This window comes from Sinocyclocheilus grahami, unplaced genomic scaffold (assembly GCF_001515645.1).
Source record: "Sinocyclocheilus grahami isolate Dianchi unplaced genomic scaffold, SAMN03320097.WGS_v1.1 scaffold304.1, whole genome shotgun sequence".
Taxonomy (NCBI): Eukaryota; Metazoa; Chordata; class Actinopteri; order Cypriniformes; family Cyprinidae; genus Sinocyclocheilus; species Sinocyclocheilus grahami.
This window is the reverse complement of record NW_015505483.1, coordinates 1,236,334-1,262,062: the sequence shown is the minus strand read 5'-3', so window position 1 is coordinate 1,262,062 and position 25,729 is coordinate 1,236,334. Positions and strand designations below refer to the sequence as shown.

At 35.2% G+C, this 25,729-nt stretch overlaps 2 protein-coding genes and 1 long non-coding RNA gene across 3 annotated transcripts in view; 1 reads left to right on the top strand and 2 right to left on the bottom strand.

The window, feature by feature from the left end:
• The window catches only part of LOC107601363 (villin-1-like), a 19,356-nt gene extending 13,564 nt beyond the window's left edge, over positions 1-5,792 (bottom strand). Inside the window, exons 1-10 of the mRNA XM_016293526.1 lie at positions 5,761-5,792; positions 5,415-5,523; positions 4,590-4,700; positions 4,258-4,460; positions 4,095-4,173; positions 3,089-3,187; positions 2,579-2,732; positions 1,628-1,728; positions 861-998; positions 278-436 (exon numbers count right to left, since the gene is read on the bottom strand). Coding sequence (XP_016149012.1) covers positions 278-436; positions 861-998; positions 1,628-1,728; positions 2,579-2,732; positions 3,089-3,187; positions 4,095-4,173; positions 4,258-4,460; positions 4,590-4,700; positions 5,415-5,523; positions 5,761-5,792 — 1,185 coding nt within the window. The remainder of the gene's footprint in view (positions 1-277; positions 437-860; positions 999-1,627; positions 1,729-2,578; positions 2,733-3,088; positions 3,188-4,094; positions 4,174-4,257; positions 4,461-4,589; positions 4,701-5,414; positions 5,524-5,760) is intronic.
• Positions 5,793-7,056: 1,264 nt separating this feature from the next.
• Positions 7,057-12,000, top strand: LOC107601383 (uncharacterized). Its single transcript, XR_001610922.1, has 4 exons — positions 7,057-7,138; positions 8,687-8,819; positions 9,296-9,364; positions 11,927-12,000. It is a non-coding gene; the product is annotated as an uncharacterized lncRNA (long non-coding RNA).
• LOC107601382 (integrin beta-2-like) lies at positions 8,353-23,687 on the bottom strand. Its single transcript, XM_016293549.1, has 16 exons — positions 23,569-23,687; positions 17,263-17,320; positions 16,609-16,700; positions 15,699-15,891; positions 15,411-15,581; positions 15,058-15,299; positions 14,227-14,382; positions 13,459-13,554; positions 12,491-12,580; positions 12,251-12,385; positions 11,921-12,108; positions 10,653-10,885; positions 10,346-10,562; positions 9,150-9,355; positions 8,636-8,799; positions 8,353-8,522 (listed from the first exon to the last, which is right to left on the bottom strand). Exons 2-16 carry the CDS (start codon positions 17,315-17,317, stop codon positions 8,454-8,456), a joined length of 2,307 nt encoding a protein of 768 aa, XP_016149035.1. The 5' UTR covers positions 17,318-17,320; positions 23,569-23,687; the 3' UTR covers positions 8,353-8,453.
• Positions 23,688-25,729: the final 2,042 nt, after the last annotated feature.

Below are 25,729 nucleotides of genomic sequence, written 5' to 3'. Positions count from 1 at the left end.
CTATGTTTCTGGGCCTTGATCGTGTAAGGATCCTTGCTGTATATGGGAGGGTCAGAGTGCTCTCAGATTCCATCAAAAATATCTTAATTTGTGTTCCGAAGATGAAGGAATGTCCTACGGTTTAGAACGACATAAGGGTGAGTAAATAATGACAGAATTTTTGGGTGAACTATCTCTTTAATACAGGAAGTGATTTTGTGTTTTCGATTTCTTTTGTTACAGCGGAAGACATGTCCAAGTGCTGCTTCTAGAGAGAGGAACAGACTGACAAACTTACCTCATAAACAACCATTTTGCCCTTAAAAATGGCCATTAGGTGCATAGGCTCCTTTCCCATGGGAACGCGGACCTGTACTGGTTCTCCGTTGTACTTCTGGTCCAGGATCACAGCCTGATATGCAGAAGCTGTCAGCTCCGCTGTGCTTGCATGGCGGCCCTAAAATGCCATCAACATTCAGAATTGAACTGAGAATGCCTTTAAAATTCTTAATTCCTGACTTTAAATTGAATTTAAATAACAGGATGCAAAATTCCAATTTGAATGTAGGAAAGTGGAATTAAAAATGAAATGAAATTCAAAGAAATTCATATAATTGTACTTTATAACTATAAAAGCAGTGTGACACTTAAGACTGGAGTAATGACTGCTGAAAATATAGCTTTGAAATCACAGAAATGATTTACATTTTAAAACAGTTATTTTACCTTATAATAATATTTCACAACATTTCAGTTTTTACTGTATTATTGATCAAATAAATTGGTGAGCAAGACTTCTTTCAAAAACATTAACAAATCTTCTTTGTACAGGATTAGATTACAATGTCCAATGATTAAATAAGGACAGAAGAGACACTTACTTGCCACATGTACAGAATGTAGTGTAGTTTGCTGTTGACTTCATATTTGTAGAGAATGAGGTAACAGTCCCCACCGTAGAAGTGGCCAAGCCACTTCCTCTCCACAGGGACGGGCTCATTGTCCTCTATTCTCCATACCTGAGAGATGAACACATTCATGTAATGAGTTCTGTTTCACTGAGATGAATGAAAGACAATGAAAGGTCATTTCACTGACCTCGGCTTCGCCCGACCCATCATCCACCATTTTCTGCTGTGCCGCCAAGTCAGGTCTGGCATGCATTGAGGTCGCGTCGAACTTGACTTGCTCAACCTTGGCTACAAAAATCAGAAATCATAGCATAGTAGAGTCAGAATCATGGGTTTCTAAGGGAACATTCATACAGGATGCATTCTTGTTTTGTCTATGCTATTTTTTTTAAAATTGTTGACCAGTGTACACAGAACAAATGGATGCCATTGTTTTTATTAGCATCTCACCACAGCTGTTTTTAACACAAGCACACATCCTGTATGAACGCTGCCTTATTCTCATACGTAGATGATTGTCTGCATAGTATTGGTCATTTGAGCAGTGCCAACTGAAATAGCGATGCAACTAACATTTTTCAGTGGTGTGAAAATATAAAAAATTGCTTTTTTTCCCTGATCAGTGTTGTCTTAGTTTCAGTCAGCTTGTCAATATATTTTTAGATTTTCTGTTTTGATATTAAAGTATGTCATATTTAAAAAAAAATGTTTACTTTAGTTTAGGTCATTTCACTGACCTCGGCTTCGCCCGACCCATCATCCACCATTTTCTGCTGTGCCGCCAAGTCAGGTCTGGCATGCATTGAGGTCGCGTCGAACTTGACTTGCTCAACCTTGGCTACAAAAATCAGAAATCATAGCATAGTAGAGTCAGAATCATGGGTTTCTAAGGGAACATTCATACAGGATGCATTCTTGTTTTGTCTATGCTATTTTTTTTTAATTGTTGACCAGTGTACACAGAACAAATGGATGCCATTGTTTTTATTAGCATCTCACCACAGCTGTTTTTAACACAAGCACACATCCTGTATGAACGCTGCCTTATTCTCATACATAGATGATTGTCTGCATAGTATTGGTCATTTGAGCAGTGCCAACTGAAATAGCGATGCAACTAACATTTTTCAGTGGTGTGAAAATATAAAAAATTGCTTTTTTTCCCTGATCAGTGTTGTCTTAGTTTCAGTCAGCTTGTCAATATATTTTTAGATTTTCTGTTTTGATATTAAAGTATGTCATATTTAAAAAAAAATGTTTACTTTAGTTTTAGTGTTATTTTAGTAACGCTGCTAAAGTTATTTTATATTATTTTATATAATATAATTGTATTATTTTATTCTTTATTATTATTATTATTATTATTATTATTTTATAAATTATTTTAGCTTTATTTTATTTTCAGTTTATTTATTTCAAGTAACAAAAATGTTTAAATATATAGTTCAGTCATGAAACTCTAGATGGCGGATTCTGATGGGGTGTTAACGTAACTGATGATATTAAGAGAGTTAAACGACTTGCCACAAGCTTATTGGTTCACGCTGCATATGCAGCCAATGAGTTTACTGCCTTGCATTTATATGTCTGGCTAGCATTCACTTGAGATTCCTGTAGCGCACTTTCAGAGTTAAATTAGGATCTATTTATTTTATGATGCTTTCTTTACATTAGTAAGCCATGTTCACCTATTTTCCCTGGACTGTGAGTGGTGCCCAATCCAACTGTCTGTCCTTTTTCCGTCCACTTCTGGAAGAGCTGTTTGAACACTGATGATTCTGCTCCTTCGCTTACTGTCTCTATGTAGGTGGATGTAGGATATCCTTTTGCCTTTATGTAGGCCTAGAACAATAAAACATGAAGTGAGATGATGAAGTGTTTCTTTAGCAAGAATTTGATATAAATATGATTGCAATAACTTTTGGTGCAATATACTATGCTGAGTTTAGAAATATTGGGCCGTATACAGTAATAATTGTATACAAATGTTCTTTTGTCACAGAAATTGGAAATCCAGAATCTATGCCAGATTTTTTTTTTTGCTCTGAAATAGTAAAGACTTGAATTTTCAGGCCTTGAACAATTTGGATCAATTTCACACAGGTTTTATTCACAAATACTTGCATATACGCAATTGGTGAATGAGTCCCCTTGTAAAAAGCATACTTTGATTAGTGTTTCATTGGTGTAAGACTCACCTCCGCTTTCTTCAGAGATTCTGCTCTCTCAGTTTTTGATGCCTTTTTGCCCTTCCAGATAAAGATCTTTATTCCACCTTGATCCAGCAGATAGCAGTCCTGTCACAGGAACCAATGTCAGTTGGCATATTTTCCACTTTTGAAGTGGCTCTTTCAGTTTCTCTTCAATGTTCGCGCAAAAGTGTCAAACTTTTTGTTTTTGAGAGCCATGCATCTTTTATATCACAATGAGGATTACACACTCATTTAGCATTTGAATAGCCATTCGTCATGAAACTTGCTTGTTTCCTTTCTGGGTGCCTTGTTGTTCCACTTCTCCATTTCAAATCAACATTTTGTCATTTTCAAGACAAGATTTTATTCTGTTTACTATTTAAATGCATGTTCTTGGTCTTGGTGCACAATTCATTGATGCATGTTATTCATTTTTACATTATCTTCTATCAAAATATATCACAAACTTCTATTTCTTGTTAGCCTATTTCCTCCAACTATATTCAGCTCCTTCCTTGGTTTTATTTTTACTTTTCACAATCAATTCCTGATTAATAAAATCAAGCCTCGCAATACATTTCTCACACCGAATATCCTTTTTGTCTTGAAGTTATGTCCGAATACAGAAGCAAAATGGTTTGCCAACAGCATTTCATAATGACTTTTTTTGTACTATACTCTGTCATATTTGCATCACAACCACATGACCAGATCAGACTGTGGCGTGAGCATGACTGTGTTCCTTATGTCTTATCTTGACAGTTATCCACTATGTAGGTGTACACATTATGCTGATTCTGACTACCCCTTATCATGTGTTAACTATTTTATGAGCCTAACTATTTTACACATGTACCTTTCAGCTGCGATCAATGAAATGCACCTGTGCACTTTGACATACTGTAGGTATAAGAGTGACATATATGCTATATATGCTATCATCATGGCCTTTATACAGAATTGCTGTATGCTGTGGTGTTTAGTTTGGGTTGTCGGTCAGGGTTAGTCATACCTCAGTTTTCAGTAAGTCTTGTGTGAGAGGTTTCACTGCCACTTCCTGCACTACAAGGTTCCCCTGAGAATCTGAAATACTTTTCACAGAAGATAGTTGTTTTAGTTGGAGCACGTCATTTTTAAAACATGCTTTAATTTGTGGATTAAACTATTGAACTCACTGAAAGAGTTTAATGGCAGTCTTGAGTTTCTCATCCACAATTTCATCTGGGATGGCATCTTTGATTTGTTTTTTCTCCCCCATTGCCTGAATCATCAATTTCATTGCTTCTTCTGAAGAGACCTCATCATCTCCTTCCACTACAGTCACTTGTGCTCGACCACCCCTTTCTCGATCCCGAATGTCCTTCGCTAGGTTCATTCCCTATGAAAACAAAAGTCTTTAGTGAACTTACTGTGCAGATGTGGTAAGATACAGCATCTGCATCAAGAACGTGATAGTTTACATCACTGAAGGGTATTTTTGCATTGCAAATCACTTCTAATGGTTTACCCTTAACCTCTCCATCCGGTTACTCTTGGGTCCATTCCACTGAATGAGCAGACTCCCCAAGTCCAGCAGGAACACATCACCTTGATTAAAGCTCTTCCAGCTCATTTCCACCTGAACGTAGTGGGATTGAACCTCATTATTTATACTTTCTGGTGGAAAATCTGCTTACTTATAGCTGCCTGTCCATATTAAGATGGGATAGGACACATAGTCTTTAAAGGCGACACCATAGTTCATCCAAAAATGAAAATTCATTACCATGGGTGCAGCAGGCGCAATAATATTACGCAGCGCCTGAAAATAGTCCCCAGCTAACTTCCAATAAGCCTATTTCAGGCGCTGCATAGTATCATTGCGCCTGCTGCACCCATGGTATGGCAGCAAAGTTCCTTGATTACTCTTGAATGAGAGTATAGTTCCTAGCCTTATAGGCCTTAGTACACAATGTAACTACAGAAGAGTCAAGTTTTCAATAGAAAAAATATAGAAACTCTTTGGTTCAAAACTCATTTTTGAGCGAGATGCTAACGGTCTAATCAGATTCAATGATCTATGCTAAGCTACAGCTAAAAGTGCTACCGCCAGACCCAGAGATCGGCTGAATGGATTAGAAAACGGTAAAACTCAACTGTTTAACTCTAGGGGAGTTGGAAAATGAGCCTATTTTCAAAAATAGTGGAGTGTTCCTTTAATGTGGGCAGTTGATTTTTGTGTTGTTGACACATGAGAAAAAAAGTAGTAAAATGTCACAGGGGTTTATTTACACCATGTGTCTTTTTGTAGTGGGTGTTTGAATTCCTCTGTTGTTACTGGGGCTATTCTTACCTCTCCGGCAACCACATGCTTATTTCCCTTCACATGCAGCAGTCTGCGAATGTTGTACGTATTCGTCTCCACTTGTTTCATCCCAGATGCAACTCCACCTTTTTTGTATCTGGAATAAAGAGATTAGAATGATCAACTGCAACTCACTTTTACTCACTCAAAGTTTACCACTTCTTGTAAAATGAAAAGAAGAAGTCTGTCTCTGTAAACTTCCACATTTTTTAATTTCTGTGACTAAGAGAAGCATTATGAAGAGGCTCGGTGGTGGAAACTATGATTAAAGGAAAATATGTGCAATGTGTATGAACTCCCCTTGAAGATGTAATTTATTTATACCATAAACTACGGGATGACTCCTGTCAACAACGTCAGGGTCATATTTCACCCTCAAAGGCAAAATATAAAACATTGGAAGTGATGTTTTTCATAAATAAATTTAAGGGTCATTTTTAGGAACAACAACAATAATAATACATGTCTCATCTCCATCCTCCTTCCCTATAACCTTGATTAATATTCTTCCTGTAAACTGCCCATCATGGCCAATCTAACCTTCTGTTTCAGACCAAAGTATATGAGCACATCAGATTATGCAATGCATAGTTATAATATACAATGTAATATAGAAAAATAGCATGTTGTCAAGTTATTCAAATATAAAGCCACTATGTTAAAGGGATGTTTTTGTCCACCAGTCAGTAATCGACACATTGACTTCTTTTGTCGTGATCTATCATAATGAATAACAGCAAACAAGCTTAAACACCAAACAGATATTTCCAGACCAACAATATCAAGTCAAAGACATTTCACCAAGAAAGACAGTCGGAAGTTAATTTTCTCATTAGGAAACTTTTTAGGGAATATTTTAAATATAAATGTATGTGTTGTCCATTTTTGTCAAACACTTCAAATTATTCACTTAATTGATTCAAGAAATTTATTTAATGTTAGATAACATATCTATTTTTTAAATCCTTTTTATTATTTCTGCTGTTGTTTTTGCCACTGCTGATAGAAGTTTAATTAAAATGATTAATTCATGCATATAAATCACCTATATATGAATTTCTGTACAAAATGAAAAGTAAATTTTAAATGGATGTGTTGGAGCAGATAGTGAAATAATAGCAGCAAGCATACATGTGAAGTTCATAAAAAGCAACGCAGCATGGTTGGTTGAGAATCCAGTCAAAGTGTAGTAACTTAAAACTGTAGAAGATACAATACAAGATCGTTTTGATCTGTTTAACATTTTTTGGCTTCATAACTGCGTTTGTGTTTTTATAGTTTTTGATTTTGATTTTTACTATAATAATCAAATGTGGACAATCGTGATAAAAAATAACGAGTAGGTGTGTCCAAACTTTTGACTGGATAATAATATTATAACATATTATTGTGCATTATTTTAATATATTTTTAATAATATAATATATTTAAAAATATTTGATTTATTCCTACATTGCAAAGCTGAATTTTCAGCATTATTATTCCAGAAAGAAAGAATAAAAATGGTGTTTGAAGGACTATACGTCAGTATTTCTTATTTATGATTCCATTTTTGCCAAAAACTAAGCATTGTACTCATTAAATATTTAGTTGGTTTTGTCTAAAACTTTTTTTTTTTCTTTTTAGATAATGAGACATAACATTATGGGACCTTGGAAGCCAATCTGAAGCCATGGAATGTACCTTCAGAGAAGAAAGTACTTACTCAATATGTACTCAAGTACTAAATCTGACTTTCACAATATAAAAATGTTACAATATCAAAAACATAAAATCCATTTATTCAGTAGTTTGCATTTATTTTCCTAGCTTTTATTTCAAATTTCTAAATTATAGAAAAAAATGTCTTATTTATTATTTACAGTTTTAAAATGGCTTTGTGCCATCCAGCAACTAAATGCATAGCCACAATTAATAAAATCACAAGGCAGTTCCTGAAAAGTACAGTTGTAATTCCAACTTTATTTATATTTAAGACATTTACAGAGCCCTCAAACACACATATTCTATAACCTATGTTGGATGTCATGAATATTGAAAGTCCAACAGGCAGGTTACATTGCAAAGCTATAAGCAAATGTTCAGTTACAAGTCTATTATCTTTAATAATGTGGAAAGCCAATGTATATGTTCAGTACTCATGTTTCATGATGAGGAATCTGTGAAATGCAGTACAGGGGCGTTACATGGTGATCTCAGTTTTCAGATACAGTGGGTACGGAAAGTATTCAGACCCCCTTACATTTTTCACTCTTTGTTATATTGCAGCCATTTGCTAAAATCATTTAAGTTATTTTTTTTCCTCATTAATGTACACACAGCACCCCATATTGACAGAAAAACACAGAATTGTTGACATTTTTGCAGATTTATTAAAAAAGAAAAACTGAAATATCACATGGTCCTAAGTATTCAGACCCTTTGCTGTGACACTCATATATTTAACTCAGGGGCTGTCCATTTCTTCTGATCAGCCTTGAGATGGTTCTACACCTTAAGACATTGAAACATACATTATCAGTGTATTGAGAAGTTCAAAAACATAAATGTTTTTACAAATGCACAACTTCAGACACATAGAAATCTTCTTGGCAAGAGGTACTCCACACATGTGAATGATGCATTTATTTATAAATGCCTTCCAGATGGGACAGTGCACTCGTTAAATGGCTAAATTTCATTGTCATCAAAGCTCAACAAGAATAAAATTAGATTTCTCTGTATATATTTTGTGCATACAAAACTAAAACTATTGTGACCAGTCTTTATACTTTACACAAAAACATGAAAAAGCCTTTCTAATGTTAAACTGTTAAATACATTTAATGACGTTAAACATTAAAGCAAATGTATAAATGTCAAACAAACTTGCAAACTTTCATGCCTCTCTAAAGATGCTAAAGATCTCACTGAACATTAAGAAAAGTTAAAGCGATTTTATTTTATTGAATAATCATGCATCAGACCCATAGATTCATTAATACACATCCTATACGTGCTTCATGCGTTCAGCACCAACAAGTTTTCTCACGAATTTTCAGAAAATGTTGGGTTTTGAACTGTGGTTGTAGCATTCTGGAATAATGGGTTGGTACCCTGTAGAAGGAGAAGAAAACATAATGTGCTCAAGCATAAATACTGAACAGTTCTAGGCAGATTGACTGAATATGAAGGGTAGGGCTTTTTTGTTTGAAGAAAACAGAACTTACAGATATTTTTTCATGTTTTCTGTCTTTTTCAAATCTCTTCCATTCTCTAAGGTCACTTGCATACAGAACTGCCTTGATGATGAGGAGGACCAGGAGACCAATCAATGCCACAGCTGCCAGAGATCCTCCTACGATGGCTGCTATGTTTGGCCCTTCAGGACATTCTAACACAAGAAACGTAAAGGTAGAAAACTTGATGCATTTTAAAACTGGAACATTTGTCCAAAACATAACATTCTGGCATGAATTACTCACCCTCATGTTGTTGCAAACCTCTATTTATGCTGCCTATCTCCAAAAAGGATGAAAATCATCATGAAAAAATCCTTATGACTACTTTTGAAGCTTTTTGTCACTATAAACTACAGTATTGTTGTGTAGAAAGAGAAAGAGAATAAAGATTCTTCAGAAATTCTCATAACAGCAGGGTTCAGAATGACATGAGGGTGAACAATGACAGATCCCAAGTAACTAGTACATGATTTAGTTTTTCAGATAGTGTGTCTGGGTCTACCTCTGTCTTTGAGAACACTGACAAAGTACTTGTCAAATCCAAGCTGTTCCGTCATTGTAAATGACATCCAGCAGCCCTCTTTGTCTTTGACTCGACAGTCGCTCTTGACCAATTTTTCAACCATCGTATGTTGCAGATGTGTACAGGCTACAGTGCAGTTCTTCTCAAATGGACCGGTCCCAAAGGCCAAACATTCAACACAACTCCTGCAGCAGGTCAAGAATGTTTTAGTAATTTTTAAATATATATAAAAATATAAAACATTTAATTTATAAATTGTATTTTTATATTTTTAGTCAGCGGCTATTTGCACTAAGTGAAAATAGTATTTTCTTAGCGATATACTATTTAAACTAAGTGCAAACAGCGATATATTCTATTTCCTTTATGCAAAAATAGTATTTTCTGACAGATATTTGCACCTTGGTATTGTAGTACATTATAAAACAGTATGCAATCATAATGTATTGAGTGTAAATGATCATTTTTATTACAATTATTAAATGGATGCCGCCTTATTGGAACAATAAAGCCCTTCCTTCACCTACCGCTAACCCTAACCGATAAACAACAGTGAGGCACTTTATTTGATACTTTTTGATTATTTCATTCATTTTATTGAAAATAAATGCCTTTCTATTCTGATATGTGACGTGAAAAGGGAGAATAATGAATTTGGCAAAAGGCAGATTCAAACTCTGGTTGATCGTGTCAATAAGTTATTGCAATGAGTTTTATCACACTTCGGCACTGGAGCCATTGTTCAGAAGGTGCTTTTTGTAATGTTGTCTAGCCCAGCCACACGTTCGTGGGTGAAATTAGTGTAAATAGCCTCTGCCAACAAAACAGGCTATTTGCATTTTGTGTAAATAGACACTTTGATTTTTTTTATTATTACATTTATGTATATTATTTATATATTACAACAAGTAACAAATACATTTCCATTAAATCCATAAAACATCCTAATTTATATAACTGAGATTATGTGAAATGCCTTGCAGGAATGCTTTTAATGGCTCATTAGTAAACTGTCCTTATGAACTGATTCTCATGATTTCTGTAAGTTAGTAGTTGCAGTTAAATCCTCTAATTGGACTTATGAAATAAAAAATATGTATTTAGTTGTATTAATAATTGTTATTAACATAGCAGCTTTGTAGAGCACATGGTGACTTATTCTGAGGTTTTATTACCCTGTCTCTTGACACGGACGTTGGCAAGTAGGACACATTTTGCAGTAGGGCCCCTTGTATCCTCTCTCACATTCACACTGGTTACATACACATTTCCCACGGTTATGACAAACACTTTCATCGAGCTTGCAATCCTCATCAGATTTTGCGCAGTGACACGCTGTGCCCTCGTAGCCCTGATCACACTCACATTTTCCACATTTGCACTTGCCATGACCTGTAAATTGAAACCACATTACACTTAAGAACTGATTTTTAAAAATAATCCATGAAGCACGTCAAATATGAGCTTTTCTACACAAATCACCTGCACACTGTTTATTGTCAAATTTTTCACAGTGTTCATCGTCGCATTCACAGAATTCGCCATAGAAATTGCCACCGCCATCTGTAGAATGGCACTGACACCGTCCACACAGACAATCTCCTTTGCCTTCGCATTCGGTCCCGTTGTTCTTCCGGCACTGCGCTTTCAGTGACGCCTCGTCTTTTTGGCCTAGTTTGCACTCACAGCGCTGTCCTAAGAAACCCGGATCACAGCTGTGGACATGAGGAAGTTGCTTATGTCACTACAGATACTGTATATAAATATACTCCTGCAATAGGTCAATAATGTTTTAATAACATTTAATTTTTAAACACATAGTAAAATATAAAACACCTTATTTAATATCTAGATGTTTTTATATTTTATACTACGGAGTGTCTATTTACACTAATATATTGATAGATTGCTTGTTAAACATGAACAATGAATTGTGTGTGTGTATATATATATATATATATATATATACATATTATATAGTATGTATGTGTGCTGTATATATTTATTATGTATATATAAATACACACACATGTATGTATATATTTCTGAAAAATAGGTTATGTTTATATATTATATATATTTATTTATAATATAAATGATATCAATATAAATATAGACATGTAAATATTTTTTAAATATATACTTTACGTGTGTGTATTTTATATATACATAATAAATATACTCAGAAAACACACATATATTATGCAAACAAAAACTTTTATTTTGGATGCGATTAATCGCGATTAATCATTTTCAAACGATTAATCGCTATTAATCGCATCCCAAATAAAAGTTTTTGTTTACATAATGTATATATGTGTGCTGTATATATTTATTATGTATATATAAATACACACACATGTATGTATATATTTCTGAAAAATAGGTTATGTTTATATATTATATATATTTATTTATAATATAAATGATATCAATATAAATATAGACATGTAAATATTTTTTAAATATATACTTTACGTGTGTGTATTTTATATATACATAATAAATATACTCAGAAAACACACATATATTATGCAAACAAAAACTTTAAAAGAATGATGTATTATTTAAAATCTAATAAGATACACCATTAAGACTTAATTAATTTAAGAAAAATAATCAATTATTTGGATGAAAAATATTATTTCTTGTTTTTAGGTATTTATTTTTATAGCTAAAAATGAAATAAGATTGACCTAGGGAATTTAGGATGAAAAAGAAAGCAATTAGAAGTCATTTTGTTCTGTTACCTGCAGCCGCCACAGACGACTTTACCATTTCCCCCACAATGAGGATGGGGTTGTTTGGAATCATTACATTCACACTCGCACCGAGTCTGCACGTTCACCTTCAGTTTTTCACTAAAGCCCAATGGCCCGATGAGGAAGCTCTGACTGGTAATGCATCTGTCTACTGTTACTGTCACATTAAAAATCACCTGAAAGGATTGTGGTAAGATTAAGTTTATTTACAAAGTCGTATAATATTGACTTTACTAAAATTGCTAAAATGATAAACCAAGATTTGCATCTGCACTTGCGTAGATGATCTTTATGATCATTTGAACTAAACTTACTCACCTCCTTACCAATGTTCACATTATCACATTTCCCCTTGTCACTGGGTTTTTCTCTGCCTGCACAGTCCGATTTGTATTTCACAGATATGAAGTCTGGGAGAGATTCATGAGCCAAGATCACTTCAGAGGTCAAGTTCTGTTCCAACCCCATAGGAGATTAATAAGGGTGTTAAACATAAAATATCACAATGTTTTACTTTGAAAAAAAGGTTTGTGCAAAGTGGAAATCCCATGCACTCACGTTGTATGCATCCACGATTAGTTTGACAACGTTGCTCGAGTCTTCAGAGATCACTCCAACTGCAGATTTAGGGATCATTTTGCTCAGCTCCTGTTAAGGATACAAGTCAAGTACACCATAGTACTTCAACTACTAAGAATATTAACGCCACAGCCATATCACCCTGCAGCCCAAGACTGGTTGCCCACTGAAGCTAAGCAGGGTTGAGCCTGGTCAGTACCTGGATGGGAGACCTCCTGGGTAAACTAGGTTGCTGTTGGAAGAGGTGTTAGTGAGACCAGCAGGGGGTGCTCACCCTGTGGTCTGTGTGGGTCCTAATGCCCCAGTATAGTCATGGGGACACTATACTGTAAAAAGCACCGTCCTTCAGATGAGACGTTAAACCGAAGTCCTGACTCTCAGTGGTCATTAAAAATCCCATGGCACTTCTCGTAAAGAGTAGGGGTGTAACCCCGGTGTCCTGGCCAAATTGCCGCCACTGGCCCTTGTCTATCATGGCCTCCTAATAATCCCCAACCACTTGATTGGCTCTATGACTCTCCCTCCTCTCCACCTGTAGCTGGTGTGTGGTGAGCACACTGGCGCCGTTATCCTGTGGCTGCCGTCGCATCATCCAGGTGGATGCTGCACACTGGTGGTGGTTGAGGAGAGACCCCCCAACATGATTGTAAAGCGCTTTGGGTGTACAGCAATACACAATAAAGCGCTATATAAATGCATCATTCATTCATTCATTCATAATGTGAATTGTGTGTAAATGAAATGAAGCAAAAGGTGAAGTGTTGTAATTTATACACCAATAATATCTACAAAAATAATTACTTTAACACAGGTTTCCCAAACACTGCCGATGTTTTATAGTGCCACAGAGTCACTTGTTTACACTTTCCAGGGCACTCAATCTATCATAATCATAACTTTATATAGATAATTTATTTGCTTATTTTAGCTAAGCATGTTTTACTTACTGTGTACACAGTTTCCATTTTTTTGGTGACTGCAAAAATGGGTTGTATGTTTTGCTCCTCCAGCTTGCGAGCAATTTGTCCAACCGATGGGTAGTCCTGAAAACATAGAGTGTATTATAGTTTTGATATTTTCACATGATGTGTTATCAAGGTACTGATAGCATCTAATACATAAACCCTTTTGCATATGTACAACTTTGGAGACATACAAATGTTAAGAAATTCCTTGAGCCTTTAAGATATTTAATTATAAATTACATAATTTATTTGTATGACCATGTAAATAATTCTAAAATTGTACTAATGCAAAAGGCTTTGTGTCTTAGATGCTGTCAGTATGTTAATATTTTATGTTTCAGGGTCTATCCAAATGTGCATAAATGTACAATTGAACTCGCCCTGAACCATACTGTAATAATAAACTATACTAGTACTAAACTATTATATTTTCTATAATAATATAGTAATTAAATATTTCAATTAGTATTTTATTTTTATATCTTCTGTTTTCATTTTAATTTTATTTATAATCTTTAGTCATTCTGTTGTCATTGTTTCTTTCATTTTAGTTATTTTAGTACTTAAAATAAGCAAAAATGAGAAATGTTGCCTTGGCAACTAGTTGGAATGAGATATATTATTATTATTATTACTATTACAATTAACAATACCTGACCTTTGACTTTCCTAGTTTAGCTCAAATGCTTTTAATATAAATATTCTAAACATTTGATATTTAACATATGAATATAAAGTATTAAATCCTACCCAGAGGTTGCTCTTGCTGTACTTGTTGTTGACCAGCTCACAGGTTTCTTGGTTTGGATCCAGAATGGCAGCAAGTTTTCCATCCCCTGCCATGTGGAAGCCGTCATCAGTGGCCAACACCAGCAGTCGAGTGCTGTTTCCCCAGCCGATATCCTTCTGCATGGGTAACACATGAGAGGGGTGGGATAAACCTTTTCTAATCCGTTTGATAGGACATGTAAACACTTGAGTGGATTGAAAAGTGAAACTGGAAAATGTTGCATGTGCAATGACGTAAAAATAGCGTAATGAAGCATGGAACAAGCCAATGTTGTTGTTGTTGCTGAATATAATAAATTACTTTTGTGTCGATTTAAAATTCACCTTCCAATCATCGTCTGTGAAGTGGTGCAGGATAATGTTGTGCCACAAGTGCTTGCTTTGAACTCTCATCTACAGACGTCTTGTTTAATGGTTTGATTAATATAAGCATCATTGCACAAAGCTTCAAGTGCTTGTTGTCTCCTAATTAGGACCCAAAATAGCTAGGCCTAAATATTAAGTCTGCTTTTTTAAACAAAGAAAAGGAGGATGGTTACTATGTAAAAACAGTGGGAAACTCTGCATATTCGTGCAGTGTACGCATGTCAAAAGATTAAATACAATTGGAAGCTTGTGACATATAAATGCACACATCAACATGATCACTTCATTCAGCATTCATGTAAACGCTATGTTCGGATTCATAATTTCATTCCAATTGAAACAAAAGGTCCATGTAAACGTGGCTATAGTATGGCTGATAAATTTCTGCAAGTTATGCATGTAGTGTGAAACATATCTTAGTCTCACCATGCAGACTGCGACTTGCATGATGGCATCCAGGCTTCCCTCTGGGGGGTCCAGGTTTCCGGATATATGCTGCCGGGCTACCATATCTCTGAACCTGTTCCCATCTTTTGTCAGTGAAAGCACATGCTGAAAGCCAAATGCTGGCTGACATGGTTCATTTTTATCCGAGCACGGCTGTTGGAGCTTCGCTTCATTGGTGTCGGTGTATGGAAGAAGTGTTTTGTCAACAAACGAACCGAAGCCTGCATCAGGAAAGTTGGTTCATAAAGTCACTGCCATAACCTTTGAACTCTGAAATATGAATAATATGAATAATATAATATTTTTATGTTAATATATTTGAATACTCTTACCTATCCTGGCATTTCCAGTGATTTTAGTGAGCTCAGTAAGTAAATTATTTCCCAGTTGTTTCACATTCGCCAAATCATCTTTCATGGAGTATGAGAGATCCATTAGGTAGTAGAGATCCACTGGATAGCCTTCTGCCCTTTTAAAATGTAGTTGAAAAGTTTGGGGCAATCCTGAGGAAACAACATATTCAGTCACCTCTGTTCTCTGAAAGTCAGGCTCAAACTTACATTGAAAAAGAAAGTTGTTTTGGTTGAGCTATACAGTAGATTTGTAAGAATGTAACATACCTGGTCTAAGATTAAGTTGTATTTCTTGTGGTTGGATTTGCACTGGATTTGCACCAGCAGCCAGGGGCTTGTTTGAATTTTTTGCAAAATTGTTTTTAGGATTAATTATGCCATTGGATGAACATCCTTTATTTCTAAGCGAAGCAGCTGTGTCACAACGTATTGCTTCCTGCTCCCCAGTCTTGGTGAAATTCTGTGGTTTAAATAGGACAGACAGCACGATGTGAAGGAGATGCAGATTATATTTTTCTTTACTTGAAAAAGCCATTGAGAATTGAACAAACCAACATTGGATATTCCAATTTGACACTGGAATGTTAGAAATCAAATTGTTGACATTGAATAGTAAAACTTGCACGCTCCAAATAAATTGTCTTGCAGCAATGACACTTTGAGAGTTCTTTTTTTTCAATCAATAAAATTGCATTTAAAAGGTATTAGTTGACATTATGAGTGCCAGTGAAACAGTATTGATCGCTGGAGTTGGAAGCACTTAAGTAGCAAGCAAGATATTAATGAGCGTAACTTTGTTTTTATCTTTGAAATTACCATCAGTTATTACTTTTGAATTTTTGTTCCATATTTATGATTTTTTACTATGCTAGTGTTATATTTTCTGAAAAAACATGCACCTAAACATCATGTACAAAACAAACTGGCCACTTTAAATATCATCTAAATGAATGCTTCTTAGTCAGAATAAGCTGCAAAGTGGACCAGAATTCAAATTCTGGTTACGTGATAGACTAGGGATTGAAATTGTCTAAACTACTTTATATTATATTAGCATGGACTGAGTTCAGACAGTCAGATATTTTCTGAAGGCTAATTAAATGGTGTTTCACAGGTTCCCCACCACTGAAAATTGATTTCACTGATATTAACAATAGAGCCATTAAGAAGCACTTACCAAATCTTTACACCATGCACAGCCGGGCCCGGACTTGATGCAGTCTCCACACGTGTTTACTGAAGCTTTTAAACATTGTTCCTCCATGTAGACTTCAACAAACAGTTTAAACTTCAGTTATATCTTGAAACCATCTATTTTGTTTGCATGATTCAACATTCTGGATATTTGTTACGATTAATGTAGTTAAAAGACATGAATACAAAATGCATTTATCTGTGAGCCTCATGCTTTGTTCCAAAACCTAGTGTGTTCTATTTCAATATATGTTCAAATGTTCTCTTTCTGTGCCAAATCTGTCACTCTGAGATTCAATTTCAGTTAGAACCACTAGATTTTGGAACAGAGCCAATATTCTTCAAATACGACTTAGCTGTGTCCAAATGAAACTGGTTTCTGATTGGCTTCCAATTCACCATAACATTAGATGCCTTTTTATTTTTTTGAACAAACTGCATGCACAGGATTTGGAGGATATCATAGGCAGCAAAGTAGATTATTACCACCTCTGCACATGCAGTATTTTTCAAGTTTTGGATACAGTGTAAAGAACTTAAGCTAATTTCTTTGTAAGTTGCTTTGAATAAAAGCGTCTGCTAAATGTAATCTAAATGTAAATGTAAACATAATGCAAGGTGTATGCAATGCACATACCCTGTCTTCCCACCAACAACAGGAGTAGGCCCCTCAGACACACTTCCTGAAGCATTTCCTAGTGTAAAACAGCATTCTTTAATATCATAGTTCCTCATATTTCAGCTTGCTAAGCTATTGAAAATGATTGGAAATGAGCTTGCCATTGCAGTTTAGTAATGCAAACAAACCTTTCCTACCCTTGTGAAAAAGAAGTGTGCTTAATTGTATTGAAAGTGAACTTTTTGTGTAATTCAAATCTTAAAAGTATACTTTTTAAAAAGTGCACTTGCAGATAATATAATTATAATTAAAGGCCACTTAAGTGTACTTAAAGAGAATACACTTTAAAGACAATATTTCTTAACACTCTTAAGTGCACTTTTTAAAAATGCACTTTATAATAATGTGTAATTAAGTTTCACTTAAACGTACATTTGACATAATTATGATTTTATAGTGTTTTAAATAAGTACACTTATTTTGATATATTGACCAATATACTAAAGCACATGTAAAATAATTGATTTTAATTTCAACTTAAGTGTGTTGTCCAAAATGTATTTAGTCTATATTATATACTGTGTGCATTAATGCACTTGAAATGCATTTTCTTCTAAACTTCAATACACTTTCTTATACAATATACTCCAGTAAAACTTACTGTTGAAGTTTTCATCACCAGCTCCTGCTCTATGAACTCAACTACAAGTTTAATTTTCTACATAATATTTGACATAAAGTGTAATTTATGAGAGGAGTACTGTATTTGTATGTAATAGCCTAGTACTGTACTGTACTTTATCTGTGTACAGAATACTTTCAACATCATTATGTTGTTCTAAGTCGCTTAAACACACATTTAATTGGGGAGTGCGGGGCACAAAGTAACGCGGGGTTAGTTGTAACACACATGGGTTGAATATTTCCACACATGCTAGCTAACAACCATGCTCAGAGCAGGCTGTACCGGTGGTAAATATATGGCCCTCAGACACTATTAACAGGTTGTCGATGAGTGACAGAGCAGAAAGTAGCGGAAATTAAAATGTGAGATTCTGGAAACGAGATCTAAATTTAGCGGGAATGGTCAGGTCGGGAAGAAAATTGTTTAAAAAATAGTCCCGTGCAGACCTCTACTCCGTAGGACGACGCATCCACTACACATTCCATAGATTGATTCAAGTTACGTGCACAAATAAAAGCCTAACAGTGTGTGTGTTTGTTTTTGTTGAATTTCTGTCTCTGATAAATTAATTTACCCATTAAACTGTGCAATTTAATACTACGAATATCAATATGATGTAATAGAAGAATAACGTACACAAATTAATTTAATATGACAAATATTTAATTTTCCTGAAATAATTTGTATTCTTCATATTACTTGTATGACTGGGTATCTAAAATGTAACTGAATAAGTCCGAATTAAAACTGATTCGTAAAGTAAGATCTGGGGGATCGAACATTTCCACACGCAAAGTGAATCGCGCACGTGACTGGACAGAAAGTGAAGCTTCCTTTGACATTGGTCACGTGATTTCTATGTTAACAGGTGCGTTCGACTTGAACCACGGCTACAGATGGCAGTCAACGAGAGTAGCCGCTTGCAGTCGGGGGCAGAGTTGAAAACGGAGCCGTCAAGCCGGACACTTTCTGCTCCCATTAGTGACGCTCGCGCGGTGTTTGCATACTCTATCACAGATGAAGTGAATTAAATGCAATATTTGTCAAATATACAGACGGGCGGGCTTGAGAACGGCGCGGCCGACGGATTCGACGAAGGAGCGTCCGGCGGGCTTGCGGCAACCACATGTGACGACGGGATGGACTCCGCTTTGTCCACGGTGAAAGCTGATCCGGGGATCGACAGCGCAAAGTTGATGTATTTCCTCAGCGACCAGCACGGATCAGCTCCAGGCATGACGAAGCGGATATCGTCCTCTTTTGGAAGGCCAACCAAAGTAGTTTCGCTTTCTCAATGAAACACAGCACCTTCACGACATGGTGGTGGCGGCAACAACAATACTACAGCAAGAATAAAAGTTACGCCTTCTTTCTTTGCGTAAACATTTGGGCGGCGTTATGCAAATCTTCCCACATAGTGACGTAGGTATGTGGGGGCGTGTTAGAACGAGGCGTTTTAGGTAGGCGTGGCTGACTCTTAACTTTTATAAAAGAATATCTCTTTGGATTTGAGACTTTAGTCTTTGCAACTTTACAGATCTTCTTTATGCACCAAGAGCTTGTAACACTCCAAAGAGAAAGGAAAAATTGAAATCGCATCATATGACCCCTTTAATAAATGCATTTCTTGTCAAGAAAATAAGAAAGAAAGGGACAAAATCTTTCGTCAGTGGTGAACACGGACACCACATTGCCACCCCCTGGCTCCACCCCTGATCAATATAATAACCACCAGTAATGTTCAGTTACTGCTTGTGTTTGTAATAAGTAATATTTTTGTACTTATCTGGAGTTATTCATTCATTTTACAGGATCAGTACAGATTTGTCACTGGATATACAGTGTGGAATCACAGACCCGTATTGAAGAGGTGATGTTAGAAGTTTTTTAATGAATTGTTGCCCAGCCAGCTCACCCTGATCACACATTACAAGTTAAAACTGCCATCAAGTTACTAACTATCCCTATGGCTTTTAAATGCTTTGAATCTTTTCCATTTGCAAGTCATACATTCCCACCTGTGCATTTACAGATCCCCCTCTAATCATCATAATATTTTACAGGTAACAAACCAAAGGACGAGGGCAGCAGCTTCGCCGTGCCAGCCGTAAATACAGGAACATCCTTCATGAAGATGAGCGAGAGAAGCTTGCAAGGCAAGATAAGGAACCATTGAAGATTACCTTTCTTCATTTTTATGGGTTTTGGGATATTGATATATATTTAGGTAATTGATAAAGTTATGTTTTATTTCCTGTAAAGTAGGAATAATAACATTTATTAAAATGTTATACATTTTTAAAGCCCAGTGTCAGTATAGATGGTGTGGTCCAGGATGCGAACTACGGGGGAGCTAGGGGGTGTCACGGCATGCCAGGAGGAAACAGGGTAAGTTCCATGTGCAGTTTATTAGAAGTAAAACAGGACAAAACGTTGCAAAATGTAATCCAAAAACCTGACACCGACAACACCAACCAAGAAGACAATATAATCCAGACGCAATGACAGACAGAGTGAGCATGGTATATATAGCTGGGATAATGAGTAAATGATAACAGGTGCTACTGATCAGAACAGAATTAATAAGCAGGGTACTATGGGAAAGTGTGGTCAGTGGAATTCTGGTGTTTGTGGGAAATCTGCAAGAACATCTCCCAGCATTCTACAACGATGTTGCCCTGATGATTGAGGTAATTCATCTCTTAGGTGATGCAGATGTGGTCAAAACTTTACATACACCTTGCGGAATAAACTGCTTCATCCGGGCAGTAATTGCAATTTTTTATTATTCTACCCCTCTACCCTCTTATTGCTAAAAATATGAAAATTTTGCAGATACTGCAAGTTGTACATAAACCTTGGACCGCAGCTGTATTGCTTTCACTCAATTGAGCCATTTAGAATAATGGACTGGATCTGTTTTATAATAATTGTTTTTCTTCTGTTTTTGTATGCACATAATAGTAATTTTTATACACATGCCTTAGAAAAAATATTACTGGTGTGCATCTTGAGACAAAACAAAGGAACTGATATATTTTATGATCAGTCAGTCCAAGTTTATTTTAGTTGAAACGGCTCAGAATTACATTTTGGTCTGGGACTATAGGCTTAAACCTTGTCTGTGAAACTGGGGGTATAAGTAACACAGTTTGGTAATGTTTTACAATAAGGTCTCATTTGTTGTACATTGAATTATACTTTTCCTGAATTTTTTTGCATGAATTGTGTGTGTGTGTGTTGGTTATTCTATACGTTATGGGGACCATATGATCCCCACAAGTAATACCGGTAAATTTGGACCTTGTGGAGAATTTTAGGTCCCCAATAAGGAAACGGCCTTATAAATCATACAGAATTATGTTTTCTGTGATGGTGAGATTTAGGTTTAGGTACTTAAGTTTTGTATGTAAGGGAGAAAATGATTTTACATTGTTCTCCAGACTTTCTAAGTGTGTATAGTGTTGGGTTTTTCTTGTGCATCAGCAATAAGGATTTTTGTGTATTTATTTTAGCGATTGTTTTGCCAATAAATGTAGAGGGTTTTCCATTTGGTGTTTGTGTTGATTGTAACTAGGTAATTAAGAGATTTTTAAAATAAAATTCTAAACGTACTAAATTCCAACTTCATGATTAAAGATATAACTAGAAATATATTTCATTATATAACAGTACATGTACATGACATTAAAGTATATTTTAGTTCACATTAATTGCTAAAATGATTAAAATCACATTAATCATTCAGAGGTACACATAAAGTGCATATAAAATATACTAAAATCCCATTTGGTTAAAAAATATCACTCAAAAGTTCAACTAACTGCATTTAATGTAATTTTAAACTGTGATATATTTGAAATCAATTACAAATAATATGCATTAGGTGATTAAAAACATTACATTTAATTCACACTTAAGTGTATTGTTAACTGACATTAAAGTATAATTTAGTTCACATTAATTGCGTGTCAGTACATTGATCACTACACTTTAACCATATTTTAAAGATACTAGAAGCAATTATGAAAGTACATATAAAGAGGTACTAAAGTCCCACTTGTCACGAATTCGGTTCATGGACTTCCGTTTATTCACCACCAGATGTCACCCTTTCCATTACATTGACTCTCGCACTACACAAACTATTGCATAGCACCCCAGACTACATTTCCCATCATTCTTTGCACAATTTGCACACTGCCCTGATTGCACTCATTGCACACAGCTGTTTCTAATTACCTCATTCTCTATATAACACCCACTCTAGCCACATTTCTCTGCTGAGTATTGTTTAGCCTTTACCCCTTTCCGAGTCTCCGTGTTTTCCTTGTTTTGCCTTGCCTTGCCTTGCCTTGCCTTGCCTGTTTTTGCGGTTTTTGATCTTTGCCTTTTTTCTTGGATTTCTCCCTCTTGTCTCGCCCCTGTGATTCTGTCTGCTTATCGGTGACCTACGCTAGCCCTGTGACTATTCTTGTGTTTTGCCCGCCATATACCTGTTTGCCAGTGTTTTGACCCTGCCTGTTTACCACGTCTCTTAAAGCCTGCAGATGGATCCACATGTCTCACGTCTTGTCAGCCCCGTTACACCACTTAAGCGGTTTAAAAAATCACTCAAAAGTTCAACTAATTGCATTTAATATAACTTTAAAATGTGTTGCATTTGAAATTAATTACCAATGAAATGCACTTAAGCGATGAAAACATTACATTTAATTTGCACTTATGTGTTCTTTTAAAGTGTATTATTTGTGCAATAAGTACACTTTATAAAAGTATACTTAAGTGCACTTTCTTTTTCACAAGGGTATACCTGTGTAGTTTTGCAGAAAAGTGTGAACTTGAAAAAAGCAGATGATGTTTTCAGCAGAAGTAATTGTGATGCGGGTGACAGACTGGCAAATGGCATATGTGCTTGACATTTATTGGTTCATCATGGTATTACCATTTCGCCCTATGAAACATGGCTTAGTTTCCCACACAGAGAGCTATATTTACATTTTCGGCTCTACAGCGAGATGTAGACTAGGTGCTGTACACCACTTTTCGCAATGTCAAATGGTTACAGGAACATTAATGCTGGTTTTATGACTTTGTTTGGATGTTTATTTATACAGTCAAGCTCAAAACATGTGTACTGTACAAATATAGACTACTTTTATTATACTTGTTTTTAACTGTATAAATCACCATTCATTTTGTTGTATGATAAAAAGCAGCTCAGACATTTTGGTTAATTTTATTTTTGTTTAAAAAAAAAAATTATGTTGATGTATTCCTTTAATATATTGCTTTTAGTTATGATGTACTTATTTGTCTTCAACATCTACCCGAGTCCTTCATGTATTTAGTAAATTAATTTGATATTGCCATTTATACAATTTTTTATAAGAAAATTTTTTCTTACTGTTTGAAGTAAAAAAAATAGTAAAGTCATCCCAGAGTTTACTGATTAATGCTAATCAATATTAATATTTGATTCATCCTTGATAATACTTTGTGTGAGTGGATTAGTGAACTAACGTTTAAGCAGATAGAAACTATGAAACTGTTCCTAAAGCTACAGTTACTGTGATCAAAACTACAACAAACAAGAAAGAATCAGTAATGCACAAAATCAAGTATTAAACAGGCCTTACTTAATGTCGTCGAAATGCAATGTCCTAGATGCAATGTCCTAGATACAACCGTCATAAATGGCTATGGAGATGTTTTTTGATTTCCTCAAGCATAACACAGTTGCTTCAGAATTGGAAGAAAGTTAGCAAACTGTTGCACAAATGACAGGAAAGCAGAGAGGAAGTGATGTAAGTCCTGAGAAATTATGGGCGTTGGGGTAACGGATATTAGACGATGCAAATAAACCATGTTTGAACTAAACAGAGTTTAGGATAAAAGTTCCTACAATAGTCACTGAGCGCTTTAGTAAGATATGTTCGTCATGTTTTTTGATGCCAGAAACTCTCAATATTTACTTTTTCATGACCATTCCCACGTTAATAATATAATAAATAATAAATAATTATTTAGACATTTAGGCCTACAGTTAAACTGCTGTTGTGCTTTTTAGACTTTCTTTAAAAATCTTCTACACTTCACTCAAGGGTTCTTTACTATGGGATGATATTAGACTCAAAATGATTAATAGATGCACGCACAACTATCCATGTACTGCATACAGTTTATGCATGTATCTTACTAACCACAAACAAATGCCTTTCAATTTGAGTCTGTGGAATTCGGGATTAAATGATTGTGCCGCGATTTGAACAAATGCAGACTTATTTGCAAATAAAAATGTTCTGTTCTGCATTAATATATCATAAATTGCTCAAGTAAAAAGGAATCCGTGCATTTGTGGATCAGGTGACGTGTGCATTTATTGACATCTTGTTCGAGTCAATCTTGTTTGGTTCATTTGGATTTTGAGACTTCATTTTCGCAGTGTTGCAGCATTTCACAACACCCGCACATACAACTACCAATGAACAAGGCCTAGTGCAATTCATTAAAGTGTACACGATTTGAAAAATTTGCAAATGTGCATCCCTACACTGAAACAAATGCTTTTCAATCGATGTCTGCAGAGTTAAGAATTACATTAATGTGCAGCATTAATAGAGACATAAATGTGAATACAAATGTCATAGTTTGTATTAAAGTATCATATTTTGTGCATGTAGCGATTAAAATGTGCATTGTGGATCAAGCGTCGTGAAATGTTGCAAACTGCGAAACTGTCTCAAAATCCAAATGAACCGAACAAGATTGACTCAAACAAGATGTCAATAAATGACATGATGATTTAAATGATTTAAAGTTAAATTTACTGAACGAAATTCAAAGATCCGATCTTGTAATATTTTGTAATATTTAATCTATATAATCGATATTATAACCACCAGTAATATTCAATATATTACCTCTAGAAATAATGTTTTTAGTCTTCTTTTTGCATTTGAAGAGAGAGATGTTCATTTACTGCTTGCTAACCCTAACCCCAAGTCACAAAATCCAAATGAACCGAACAAGATTGACTCAAACAAGATGTCAATAAATTACATGATGATTTAAATGATTTAAAGCTAATCCTTTAGGCGCCAGGGTTTTTTTGGAAAATTGCTGGATTTTGACATCAAGATTTCAAAAGCTTGTGGCTTGAAAGGGCTTAAAGATAAAGATCTAATGTAAACTAGAAAAATGTTGGGCATGACCGAAAGTTTATGTGGGGTGTAAATATACTCATCTAATTTGCATATTATGACGTCATCGGGGGCGGCCCTCTTGAATGTCATGCTATTCAGGAAATAATAGATACTGAATTGATGTTTGAACTTACTTGCCTGTTTTTTTTGTCTTTTTATCCTCATTCCAAATGATCAGAAAAGAGGAAACCAACAATAAAACAGGAGAAAGTACTAAATTATTACTATATTACTACACTATATAGTAGTAAAACGCATGTGAACAGTAGCCTACTTTTTGAACAGTTCATCAGTAATATTCAGGAAATAATATATATTGCCCTGCCACCCCCATCCCCGTTGGGCAAAGGGTCGAAAAGATCACTTGTTTGTGTTTCGTGAACACACTCGCCTTGCATGGTGACACCATTGCGCTGCAAAGATGTACCAGGAGAAGCGGGATTATTAGACGACCGATCGTCATTTCCAAAAGGCAAATATTCCCCTTCAGAGTCAGAATCTGCGAATAACATTTTTGTTAACATAACAAAACAAAAGACAATTTTCTTTTTGAATTTGAAGAGTGAGATGTTCAGTTACTGCTTGCTAACCCTAA